Source organism: Limanda limanda, chromosome 19 (assembly GCF_963576545.1).
Source record: "Limanda limanda chromosome 19, fLimLim1.1, whole genome shotgun sequence".
In the NCBI taxonomy this organism is placed as follows: Eukaryota; Metazoa; Chordata; class Actinopteri; order Pleuronectiformes; family Pleuronectidae; genus Limanda; species Limanda limanda.
The window spans coordinates 16,855,909-16,869,506 of record NC_083654.1 but is presented as its reverse complement, the minus strand read 5'-3'; the positions used below and the strand labels follow the sequence as shown (position 1 = coordinate 16,869,506).

General features: G+C 44.0%; 1 protein-coding gene across 1 annotated transcript; it reads left to right on the top strand.

Annotated features, from left to right (window-relative positions):
- Positions 1 to 8,226: 8,226 nt before the first annotated feature.
- Positions 8,227 to 11,858, top strand: slc30a8 (solute carrier family 30 member 8). The gene is made up of 8 exons (XM_061093141.1): positions 8,227 to 8,344; positions 9,057 to 9,203; positions 9,331 to 9,484; positions 10,179 to 10,216; positions 10,519 to 10,631; positions 10,769 to 10,874; positions 11,227 to 11,361; positions 11,713 to 11,858. Exons 1-8 carry the CDS (start codon positions 8,326 to 8,328, stop codon positions 11,856 to 11,858), a joined length of 858 nt encoding a protein of 285 aa, XP_060949124.1. The 5' UTR covers positions 8,227 to 8,325.
- The last annotated feature ends 1,740 nt before the right edge of the window (positions 11,859 to 13,598 follow it).

Here is a 13,598-nt window from a genome sequence, read left to right as displayed (position 1 = left end):
CTCGGTCAGACCGCTCAGCATCGGAAGCAGCTTCCAGGCCAACGAGGAGCTGAGGAGGGCGCAGATCGATGGAGCCATAACCTGGCTGAGGTCTGAACTGGTAAGCTGTGATTGCTGAGTTGGTATTTGCTGCTTTTTCTCTGTAGTTTGCAAAAGTTGCCGTGAATTTGAATCCCCCTTTCTGTCTTTGTGCTACATTCTGCTGATTCAGTTCTTTCATTGTTGTCATGCAGCTGGAAATGCGCTCTCAGGACCTCCAGCTGGCTCAGACACTGCTCGGGCTCAACTCGGAGATCCAAAGACTGAGGAGGGAGAGTTTCGGAGGTGTGGACGTAGAGGGGGAGGATCAGCAGTAGCCGGCCTCGGCAGACAGCCCATTCTCTGGGGGGGAAAGTGCTCTTACTGGAACCCATGGTGGACAAGATGCAGCCCATAGCTCCAAAATTCAAATGTAAAATATGAAATGAACATGTTTGTGATTATGGCTCTTTGAAATAAAATGTGTCATGGTGTAAAATAGAGATCTGCAGCCAAAATAACCTGGATAACGGAATAAGAGGTTTAATTTAGATTATAATCTTTTGCACTTTTGCAGAGTTGTGCTGAGGAAAGCTTGTTTCTTTGCAAGTCAGGAAACAAGACGTTTTCGAATGTAAAGATGGAATCAAGAAAAGTTTTATGTTGGCATGTTTTGTAGTTTTGCAAAAAATAAAGACTGCAACATCACAGTTTTTTTTTAAAAATGTCTTTATTGTCATGGCATACTGCTGCAGTACAGTACCTGTTTGAAATTATGCTACACGTTCAAAAAAAGTTAATATACACATCAACATCTCATTTCCATACGATTCTAACTTCTACACTTCACAGGTTCTTTCTGTACATCAGAATCAATATAACCACAGTTAACATTTTGAATGGATTTACAGCTGCACTGTACAAACCCGACTTTAATAATCCTTTCTCAGAAACATATTTACACTGCAGGGTCTCAATAACAATGTCTCACTGTCCCCAGAAGGTTTCATCACTGCTTGGGCATAATAAAGATACAATGAACTCAAACTGTCCGGCTGCGGCGCTGAACTCATTCTGAACATCGTTATGGTCATGAAAGGTCAGCGAGCTTCCAGCACATGTGCATACACAAACACACAAAAACACACACACACACACACATTCTGCGGTGGTAACACAGGGATCTCAGTTGCACATTATTGAGAATTTCTGTATTCAAACTTTCTCAGACAAACAATACTATGCAAAGACAGCAATGGCCGCCTTCAGGTCAGTGTTTAACTCGGAATTTGTGCTTGTCTGTCACACAGCTTAATATACCGACTTAAAGGAGTAGGACTAAAAAAGATGGATTATATGGCAGCTCCCCAAAAGTGAAGCCAAAGCACCTCGCTCGCCCCCTGGTGGCTGACTGTAGTATGGTTCTAAATCCCTCTTTCTCCTCGTAAAAAATACTTTAAAGTCATGATTGACAGCTGAAACTGACTCGTCATTGTTTGGGAGTGGGTATCGACGGGATTTCAAATCTGTGTCTCCATTCTCTTAACTCTACTGTGCGGACTTGTTGGTCTTTATTTACGGTCTATGAATACGACAATTTTGGGAAAATGTTTATTTGCTTTCTTGCTTTGAGTCAAAGATGAGAAGACTCTCTCACTGTCTGTCCGTTTAATTAGGAAGCTACAGACATTGGTTAGCTTAGCTTAGCATGAAGACTAAAAGTTGGGGAAAGAGCAAGTCTGTTTTTGCACAAAGACAAGACTCATTCTGTCCTTAACTCCACTCATCCTCTTGGTTGGTTCTTCTTTGACAAAAGAACATAAAATAAAGGGCATTGAAATTATGGTGGGAAATAGCAGATTTATTAATCTGGCTCCACCTTGTCTTAGAGGATGTAAAGAAGTTGAGGAGAGACTCTGAAAAGTTGTTTTTCGTGTTCTAACTGTTTGAATTGTCAGGGCACGGAGCTTCTCCTGCTGAACGCTTTCTTTGATAATACCCCGTAGTAAAGGGGGGGTGGTGTCTTCAGGAAGGAGGTGGAGGAGCCCACCTCCCCTGAGCTGGAGTAGACGCTGCCGCTGCTGCTGCCGCTTCCTTGTTCGCTCTCAGAGCCCCAGTAGCTGCCCTCCTCTTCATCTTCGTCTGTTTCCTCCTCCTCCTCCTCCTCCTCCTCAGACAACTCCTGCTTGAGCTCCTGGATGCCGGAGTGAAGCTCCATCAGCTGCCGGATCAGAGCTTGGTCCTGGGAACGCATTTCCATCTGTACACAGGGAACAAATCAGTCTATGGATAGAGAGAAAACAGACATACAGGACCAGATATCCAATGATCACAAACTTGAAATGAACCTGAGTTTCTTTCCTTTTCAACACGACCAGTTTCAGGCTCAGTGTGAAACCACAGCTATTTTCGATCTGAGCGTCTTTCAAATGCAAATCTCTACTCTTTCTTCCCTCTCTTACGGACGGCTGTTTAATTGCCAGCATTGTAAAATAAGATATTCAGAATTCCACCAACTCCAGAGTCCGAAGTTTGTCCCGAGGAATGTCCCAGACGAAAAGAAAGAAGAAAAAAAGAACCCATCTGGTCCAATCTGCATTTCTTTTCTCTGGTAATTACAGCACCCGGCTGAGACTGGGCTCCCAGTGAAAGACGCTGGTTTTACTCTGCCTTTGTCAACACTTGGGAGAAATAAGTGAAGAAACACAAGCATTTCCTTTGAGCCAAACACTGGATTATGTGTTTGTGCTTCTCTGCATCTGCATGAGTATGTTCTTAACCGTTCCACTGCAGAGTTGCATCTCAATCAAGAGCCGATGTGTGGATAACGAAACACCCGCCAGTTCTACTCGCTATTCATCCAAGAGATAGAGTTGTGGATACGATTTTATAATTGGAACGACGTTGTTGCACCAGTCAGGCTTTTAAAGGGACACTCCACCAGTTTTTCTACACTTGAAGTGTAGTTTACTCTCTGTTTGGTGTCCCAAAGTAGTTTTATATCTGTCAGCCTGGTGGACGGAGATAAAACAGGTTGAGAGAGCGTCAGCCCTGAAAACAACTGGAGGTGAGAAGTTTGAAGAAAGAAAACAGAGGCAGGGATGGAAACAAATAGTTTAAAGGTTTTTTAGGATGAGTCGATTTCAGAAAAGATCGTCCATTGCTGCTCAGAGGGTCGAGCCGCTGCTCTCAGGGTCAGACGTGTGGTTCCTGTGTCTCTGCGTGCTCACGACCCTCGGTTACCATGACGAGCTGTCTGCCTGAATGCACTAAATGTCGAGTGATATATTAGGCCCTGACAATGAGCGTCACACAGTTGGTCACAGAGGTGCAAACAGACACACACACACACACACACACACACACACACACACACACACACACACACACACACACACACACACACACACACACACACACACACACACACACACACACACACACACACACACACACACAGGGCCTCTTTGAGTGGAGAGCATGGTTTGAAAGAGGTTGACATTGTAACAACATGACCTACATGCATCTTAGGAACAAAAAGGCAATAACTTGGGCTCCTCACATATAAACACATTCACAGTGTCCCCGGGGGTCATTTTGTTCATGTGACAAATGTCCTTTGACCTTTGACATAACAAACGATAAAAATGCTTTTGTCTTCACTGGAATCTTACAGTTGTCAGACGACCACACAGACGCCTCTGTAGCTCAAGAACAATCTTATTCCTCAGCTTTTGAGTAATATATTTTATATTTATCTCTCTTCATAATGGCTTCCCTGGAACTGTAAGCAGCATTATGACACCTTGGATATGAGTTTTAGTGTATAAAGTATAAAGAGTTCAACATATTAGACACAGCAGTGGTATATAAAGAATTCTTGTAAAAAGTGAAAGTAGCTATAGCGCCACATAGGAATACTCCAAATTGATGTAATTCACATGCAAGAATCATTTAAATATTTTCATTGGAAAACAATATTGAGCTGAATATCGCTAACATGAGTTTAAATGAGTTGCCATAAGCGTCTGGGTAAACACAGGCCATGTAAGGCCGCAGCAACAAAGTCCCTCGTGAGTATACTGAGTTGAGTTGAGGACTTTTAATTTACTCTTGAATTCAGCCTTTCATTGAAATAGTTGGAGCTCCCAAGTTGCAACTTAATATTAACATTGTAAAACGCATTGATGACCTCATCTAAATATCGGAAAAACTTTGCACATCTTCAACAAAAAATGGTCTGATAAGCTGCAAAACACTGTATAGCATCACCTGTTATAATTTAGTATAATATATACCTCTGTAGTGCAGTGGGAGAAAAGTACTATGCATGCATGAGTGTTTCACAGTCTATTTAGTCCCAGTCTTACCAGTTCTCTCCTCAGCCAGGCCAGTGCACTCTCAATGTCCATTTTGCTGCCTTCTCCTCCAGCTGTGTCTCTGAGCTGCTCCGTCCTCGTCCGTGTTTCCCTGCATGCACTCTGTCCGGCTCCCTCGCCGCCGTTGAAGGTGGAGGTCTTGCAGGAGAAGTCCCGCAGTCTGGTCAGGACCACTTCCATCATGTTAGGCTAGTTTTTCCTATATTTAGACCCCCTGCCGTGCGTCGTCTTCTCAGCTGTAGATGCACGTACAGCTTCGTCTGTTGTGAGATCCCTTGCACCTCTGAGGACTTATGAGGAACTCACTCTCTCTTTCTCTTCTTTCCGCCCTCCCTCTGCTCTCTCTCTCTCTCTCTCCTTTTTTTTGGGGGTGTCTATCACTCAACCATCACCCCCTCAGCTCCCTTGCAAAGTGAACTGGCGTCACTTAAGTGTAATTGTGACAGAGCTGGTCTGACGTCAGTGCATTGTCCCGACGCCTGACCTGGAGCTGTTTACCACTTTTGGGGCATTTCATCAGACGCACAAACACATGCACACACACACACACACAGACGCACACACACACACACAGACACTCACACACACAGACAGTGGTTATTAGGATGGAGAGGAAGGGAGGAGGCAGGCGGTTTCCATGGTGACAACAGTTGTGCATCTTACTTTCAATGGTTCTGATCTTTTGTCAGATCTTTTGAAAGAGGACGCAGTGAGGACGGAGGACATATACATGAGATACACAAACTTGCACACACACACACACACACACACACACACACACACACACACACACACACACACACACACACTCACACACACACACACACACGGTGCTGCAGCGCTCTCATGGAGCCGGTGAGTGTTTCAGGGTCAGGGTCTTGGGAACAGTGTGAACAGCCATGTGTAACTAACCCTTCTCGTGCCATTTTGCCTTAGCTCCGCAGCCCCTAGCAACCAGCCCGCTCCATCTTTTCACACCACACAGACACACACAAACACTTTGGCAAACCAAACACAGGCCCACTCTCTGGAGCCCATAGACACTATACCCACCGAAATAGACCTGACACACTGACGGCTATTTTTAGAGTCAAGCTCACTCCACTTTTAGGCCTTTTCAAGAAAAGCAAACGTCACAGCTCTCAAAGGGAATAAAAAAAACGAGTGTTCAAGTGTCCGTGAGCGATTGTCTCACGAACCCGACGCTGCTGTCACAGAGACACAAGTGCTGTGACCTCACAGGTCACTTTGTAAGCCAGCGGATATGAATGATTGACAACTTTTTTGAATCAATATTTACTTATACTTCAACCGCCTTTGTTAGTGGAAAGTGCAAAGTATCTTAAAAGTACTGTATTTAAATATAGTTTTGAAGTATTTAACACTTCTTCTCCACTACATTTCAGAGGCAAATAGAACCTTCCTCCACGTATCTTCATCTTTTCACTAGTGGCTTTGCAGATTCAGATTAATCACACAAAATATATATAATCAATCAATCAAACTTTATTTGTGCAGCCCATATTCACAAACCACTCTCCAGGATAATATCGTGGAATGCGGTGCGATGAATGTGAGATTTGATTTAAAGGAAGTTACTGACTCCACCTGCCTGTTTTACTTGATGATAAATAAAGAAAAGATAATACAATTTATCTCCTGTCACTGTTTGATAGTGATGAGTGGGACTGGAGACACGTGGCATTAGCGCCACCTTGTGGTACATTGTGGAACGACTTGTTAGATCGTCACATTTCAGAGCTGCTTATCAACCAGTGTAAGAAGAACCATTCATTCTTTCAGCGGATTTCCCCACAGCCCAAATTCTTACGGTTACATCACAGGTGTGAGGATTTGTTTTTCATGATTCAGGCTGAAATGTAAAAATCTACTCACAACCTTGCACTAAAACATTCCCGATCAAGCATATGAATTAATCAATAAAGACTTTGGTTGATCATATGAAACAATGTTTTTTGTTAAATGAGATTTGACCCAGAAATTTAGGATGGATCAGGAACCTGTGAGCATGTGATGGAGCACACGGCACTACGTTTGATTGCGTAATCACTTAGTGCCAGCTGGACAGAGGAGAGAGGGGGGGGGGGGGGGGGGGGGGACTGATATTGACATTTGATCAGCTAATTACTCAAAGGTAAAAGTTAGGAAGGAAGTTGTTTTAACACTGCGCAGAGATATTTATCTTTTCAAACTTTTCACCAACACATCTCTGATCCTGGATTTGATCACCTTCCTCCTCCTCCTCCTCCTCCTCCTCCATAATCATCATCTTCCTCATCATCATCTTCATCCCCACCATCTTCCTCCTCAGTGCTTTCCGGGGCGCAGGGTTTGCGCACGGTGCCAAACAAAGTGAGTCACAAGGCTGCATCTCGTTCAGCTGCTGCAGCACTCCCTTCCAGCAGCAGAAGAGGACACACACACACAGACACACACACACACACACAACTTAGGGTTCATTCACTGTAAAGTCATTTTTAAGTTTGATTCTTTTTATCTTCTGTTTTAGATTTGGTTTTTTTTGTATTTTTCTGGAGGATTTACTTTAGTTTAGAGTCATGCCCAGAAACAAGGATCCGGAGAGAGTTCCCCTGGTGACAGATGCGAGCCACACTTACACCAGCGCGCACAGGTAAAACTTTTATTTCTTACTTTTTTAGAAAGAGTCAAACTAGAGCAGAAGAAAGATGTGAACTTTCATTTATCATTTATCATGAGGACAACTTATTGTAAAGCTTTTATTTGTGTTGACCTTATCTGTTAGTTTAAAATAAAGACCTTAAGTCAAATGCAGGTTTAAGTTTTTGGTTAAAACTTTTTTAATCCAGTGTGAAGAAATGGTTTCCTCGGCTGTGTCTTTGCCCACGTTCCTTGTGTTTGTGATGTTACACACGGGACTGGTCTGGGGTCTGCCGGCAGCAGCACTGCGCATGCGCACTGCCTCTTCCAGCTCATTCCGCTGGTGCTTGTGCAGCTCAGTATCCGGTCCCCCCCTGGTGGTGACGTCACGGTCAAAAACAAAGGGAGGTGTGCACAAGGAGTGAAGAAATAAACCAAATTTTAAAGTTCAGTTCCGTAAAAGCAAGATGGCAAACAGCAGCCTTCATTTCACAGGAGAAATATGTGGATTTAAAGATTATATCAAGACTTAGAGACACTTAAAAACAACAAAACTTTACATTTAAAATTTCAATGCACAATAAGAAACATTTTCCCCTCTTTTTGTTTTAGTTTCTCTATTTTCTAACTAATATTTATTTATCTATAGATAGATATAAACTTTATTGATCCTGAGTGAAATGTAGGCATCCAGTTTTTCAAAAAACAGTTAAACACAAGAGCATAAAAATAACGAAAGGTCAAAATAAGTACAGAATAAGTTCTCTGGAGTGAGATCAAAGTTCAAAACTACTACAAAGCTCTCACTGTGAAGAAGTGTGTGCTACTGGGGATATTGAAAACACAGATATTTTAAGTTTAAGGTGATTTTAAACACAAAAGCAACTGAGGCAGAGTATTGAAGCCAAATTTAAATACAGATTTAAAGATGAATGACTGAAGCTATACAAAGTTGTGCATGAAAGTCAAAGTTTACCAGTTCAGTTAATCGATAGAGCGAAATAAATAACTGAAAGATCAAATCACGACAGAATACATTTTTTCCTGGAAGCGCTAAGAAAGTTTTTAAAGAGTCACTTCAAGAAGACACGATAAAGAAAACTTGTATCTGCCACTTCACTGACTTCATTCTGATTTCTAACGTTCATCCAGCGCGGCCAATCAGAGAGACGGTATCGTTGGCGTCAAACATTGCCATGACAACAGCCACGCTCAGGAGGATCGTGAGCGAGAGAAGAAAGTTGCCAGGAAGCGGCTCTACGTGGTGTCCGTCGTCTGCCTGATCTTCATGATCGGTGAAATCCTCGGTGAGTCTTTAAATCCTTCATCCCTCTCTCTGGTTTCTTTTGTCATGTTTTCATACCCACAACATTTGCCATTAGCATTTTATACATTCCTTACTTATCCTCCCTCTGCTGCCTTTTCCAAATCTTGACATTTTCCAAAGAGTGGTTTATGTGAGAATGTAACATTTTCTGGAGCTTTTCCTGTCTGGAAAATGTCAGAGTGAGGCCATGTGAGTATATGGCGTTTTGTCGGATGCGAAAGTGGCAGAACACAAATATCTCAGAATGAAAAAGAGGAGCTATACGTGTAAAAGACACTTTGAAGGACAACGAGATTCTAGAGCTTTTGGCGATGAGGGCAGACTCATGTGATTTCCTGTCTCGTCTCGCCGCCTGCTGCTCTACCCAGACACCCCCCCCCCCTAACCTGTACGACATTTTCCTGTTGTTGTGAAAGCATCCAAATGTCCAATTTCAAAACACTTTCTGAAAACGGCTTTTGTTTCGTCCTCTCACTTCCTCTTCTTCCTCTTTCCTTTGCCCTCCACTTCCTTTTAGTGTTTTCTCTCCTCTCACTAAATCACATATTCTCCACTCGAGCCTTCTTCCTTTTCCCCAAGTAAGTTCTTTCTCCTCCTCGCTCCTCACACAAGTGCAAATTGAGCTTTAAGGAAAGTGATGGGACACTGAAACAACACTATCTGTGTGTGTCTGTGTGTGTGTCTCTGTGCAGGTGGGTATTTTGCAGGCAGCCTGGCGGTGATGACGGACGCCGCTCACCTGTTGGTCGACTTCACCAGCTTCATCATCAGCCTCTTGTCCCTCTGGCTCTCCTCCAGACCGGCCACACACAAGCTCAGCTTCGGCTGGCACCGTGCAGGTAACATCTCCTCGTCCATCAGGGCCGTAGCTGCTGTCAGGATTATAGAGCTGCGCCACAAATGATTTTCAAACCATCGTGTTTCCTCCTGATTTATTCGTCTCTCTCCTCCTCTCCACCCGGTCAGAGATCCTCGGCGCTCTGCTGTCGGTTGTCACCATCTGGCTGGTAACGGGAGTGTTGGTCTACCTGGCCGTGGAGCGCCTCATCAGCGACGACTACACCATCGAGGGCACTATCATGCTCGCTACCTCTGCTTGTGCGGTGCTGGCCAATATAATGTGAGTGAAACACACACTCAGTTCTCATTAATGCAGCTTTTATCAGCGCACGGCGGCTCTCTGAGCATTTACGATTTAGTTAAAGTCAGCACCGGAGAGCAGTCATCGTTTGAGATGATGATGAACATCAGATTCCTTGTGTCAAGATGTTGAAGTTCACAGGGCCTATATATTAGGTGCGTCTCAATAAAGGGGCTGCATCCTTGATCGGCGGCATTTGAAGACTGATTGTTTGATTTTTCAAATGCGTCCTTTCATCCCTGAGAAATTAAGACCCCACTGTGTGGATACTTCCCCTTCCCAACCTATCCCAGGATTCATTGCACGTCACTGATGATCTGTCAAAGAGGTTATGGTGCAGGCAACTAGCAGGATGTCCGATGAGTCACGCTTCAACTCAACCACACAGTTATGGTAAAAAAATTTAAAAACCAAGGGGCGTTCTTACAACTTTCTGATCATGTCCAACTGCAGCTGTGTTGCTAGGTGACGGCAATAAGGGCAGGATGGTAAAACCTATCATGTAGACTGGGCCAGTCTCATTTCTGTTCCACGGTGCTTATGAAGACCACATCCTCTGAAGGTGGACTCCTCAAACTCCACACAGAAAGGCTGCGGCCGAACGTGGATTCGAACCAGGAACCACCTCGACGTGAGGCAGCGCTAACACTTACTCTGTTTCCTGTCTCCACAGCATGGCCCTCACCCTTCACCAGTCGGGCCACGGCCACAGTCACGGCGGCCTCAGCTCCCACGGCCACAGCCACAGTGACAAGAAGGGAAAAGCACACGATCAGATCTCAAACCACAGTCACGACGACCACGCAGATGTGGAGCAGAAAGGAGAAGAACATGGTGTGTTTCTAGACCTGGAGTCATTATTTTTGAGCCCTCGCTTACGATTCAGTCCCCTGTGCACACTATTCTCGACTATGGGTTCATTACAATCCACCATAATGACACTATAATGGAATATATAATGACTTTTAATCCGATGTATAATTGGCTTTACTGCCCTGTTATGCTCCTGTCAGGGCGGAGGGCTCAGCAGGCCAACGCCAGCGTGCGAGCGGCCTTCGTCCACGTGGTGGGAGATCTCCTCCAGAGCGTCAGCGTGCTCGTCAGCGCCATCATCATCTTCTTCAAGGTAACCAGTCTCCGCCGTTGAGCTTCGGATAATGTCTGGAGAATCTGGGTGTGGGTTGTTTTTTGTCATACGTGTCTCCTGCCGTGTCTTGATTAGTGTGTTGTGATATTGTGTAACACTTAATTTATTATTTTCAGCCGGAATACAAGATTGCTGACCCCATCTGCACCTTCCTGTTCTCCATATTCGTCTTATGCACGACCTTCACCATCATGAGAGACATCCTCATCGTCCTGATGGAAGGTGAGTGATCGGCTCACTCCTAACAAACTATCGGTTTCAATCAAAATCCATGCTAAGTAATTTGAGAAAACAGAAATAGTTTCCGTTGACTGCTGTTCTGTGTATACACGTATTATTTGAATAAGGAGTTAGTGTTTTGGTTTTCATTTCACTGCAGAAACATGATGACGACAAACCTGAAATGGTGAAAAACAACTGAGAAAGCCCAACATTTGTTTGTTTAATTAATCATTTGAGGAAAATTACAGCGTCCTCATGAAGATGGCAGTCTTCTACTCTCTCCATCCATAAATATTCCCTCTGTCTTATACTTACACTATGTCTCTCTGTGTCTTGTCCATGCGTGACTCAGGCACTCCAGCGGGGGTGCGGTACAGCGAGGTGCAGGCTGGTCTGCTGGGGGTGAAGGGCGTCACAGCCGTGCACAACCTCCGCATCTGGGCCCTCACCATGAACCAGGCTGTGATGACGGCACATGTAGCCATAGGTGAGAGAGTCCGGCCCCTTTTTTATTTTAAATATTATGTAGAACACACTGGGATGCACCTGTCGACTCCTCCTGTGGATTCCTGTATGTGGATGCTTTACAGACTCTGGAGGCTCTACAAACGGATAATGAAAGACAACATAGTAAAACACAGTTGTAAAAATATTAACTACGTTTTCATAGGAGCAGTTATAATCATTGACAAATACACCTGCAGCTGCTTTATGAGGCAATAATCATCTATTAAATGCTTTCAACACTCCGAATGAATTCTAAAAGGATTATTACCTGCACACATGAGGTGATCTAACAACAGTTTATCGTGGTTTTTCCTTCGTCTCTTCTCCGCAGACGAGTCGGTGGATGCTCAGACTGTCCTGAGAGAAATGACACAGGCGTGTTTCTCCTCCTACAACTTCCACTCTGTGACGATTCAAATGGAGAGGCAGGCCGACCTGAAGCCCGGGTGCACCCTGTGTGAGGACCCCAAGATGTAACAGCTGCAGGAACCTGCCGAGTCACAGTCCGCACACAGCAGAGAACAGCCAGGCTACGAGTTCCCTGCAGTGATCACAGTATAACGTTCTTCTTCTCTGCTCATTGGACCCTGAGGTCTCATGTTTTACACTAACGCCAAAGTCACGTGACTGTGCCTTTGTGTCGACAATCCCGCCCAAAAAGTTAGTTTAGTTTACTTTTTAAGTGTATTTGTGTTAACCTAGAAACCAGTCTATATTATAAAACTAAAGTGTTTGTCTTTTTTGAATCATTTACATGTTTAATGATTCTCTGCTAATATTTATACTTCTGGACTACAAATGTTTCTAATTTTACCTTTTGACTTCATGTGACACATGCAGGACGGTGCTAAAGTCTTGTTGTTTGAGCGTTCACCCACTGGCACGCTGTCTGATAAATGTAAATAAAGAACATTGAGTATTTCCACACAACCTGACAAGTCGAGCATCAACACAAATAAACACTGCTTTTTGTACAGACGTTAAGGTATTAGTTGAAATGTATCATCCAATTAAACATTCTTTTTTTTTTCAAACACTGTTTTATGAATATTGTCTAATTTACAGTGTCATAAAATCCTTCATGACAAAGCACTGTATTTGTCCCCTCCACCTCCTCTGTTGCCAGGCAACGAGCGTAAAAATGGATCCTCAGTTGTCCTCGGAGACGTGTTGATCCCTTTAACAGCCCCCCCCCTCCATGTCTTTGACCCTGAGCCGGTTTGCGGGCACCAGGGCCGCTGACACGTCTCTGACACTGAAGTGTTTACGGCTGGTTTGGGTTTGACCTTCTCCTGCTCTGTCGTTTCCTGCAGTGACGGCCACTGGTGACCTGAGCTACAGCAACACGGAGAAGAGCATCGTAAACAACCACCTCTCATACTGTCAGGCTCTTTATATTATCTTATTAGATTTGACAATTATTTACTTTCGATTTCTGTGTTATGTGATTCAGTCTGACAATATCACATTTAGTCTAAAATAGGGATTTGCTTGATCCAATCCTTCCGGTGAAATTAAATTTAAAGTGAGCAGAATATTCAAACCCAGGACTTCATTTGGTTTTTCAAACTAAAATACTCCAGATGTCTTGTGCATCATATTTGGTGTCTATGATGACAATGGGATCTGCACAAAGAATAAAATATTTATAGTTGTGTGGGTTTGAACCATGTTTCTGTATGTCGGCCCTGAAAGAAGCTGGTGACTTGTGTTGGTACGATATGGTCCTTCATTCAAACTGCAGGAGCACGTATACACTAAAGTATGAAATGAAACATATAATATGATATATATCTCGTGTCTCTTCAGAGATGATCTAATAACAGCAGCTGTTGATTGGTGGACTCACACCTTCAGTTATGCACTAATCTAATTCTCTGGTGTGGAGACTTCCTGATGTGAAATTGGCTGGGAGTGGTTGAATAGACTTAACGTGCTGCTGCCTTCAGAGCGGACCGTACTAACCCCCCCACCCCCCCCTCACTCCCTCCATCTGAACCCAGCCCTGCAGGGACCAGATCAGTGAATATTTAATTAAAGCGTGCGTAATGCACTAGGTGTCTCTATAATCCGTTTTAGACCTGATACCCCCTCAGCTGATAATTGTTACATGGTTTGTATTTCCTCACGAGGGATGTTCTGTCCATCTCCATTTCAGTCCTCCCCCCCCCCACAGACACACACAACACACACACTTTCCCCATGTTCAAGGTTCAA

Excerpts from the sequence above, each read along its gene's own strand:
- slc30a8 (XM_061093141.1), top strand. Across the intron at positions 10,217-10,518 it reads CCAGTCGGGCCACGGCCACA|GGCGGAGGGCTCAGCAGGCC; the intron begins GTCACGGCGGCC and ends TGCTCCTGTCAG. Across the intron at positions 10,632-10,768 it reads CCATCATCATCTTCTTCAAG|CCGGAATACAAGATTGCTGA; the intron begins GTAACCAGTCTC and ends TATTATTTTCAG.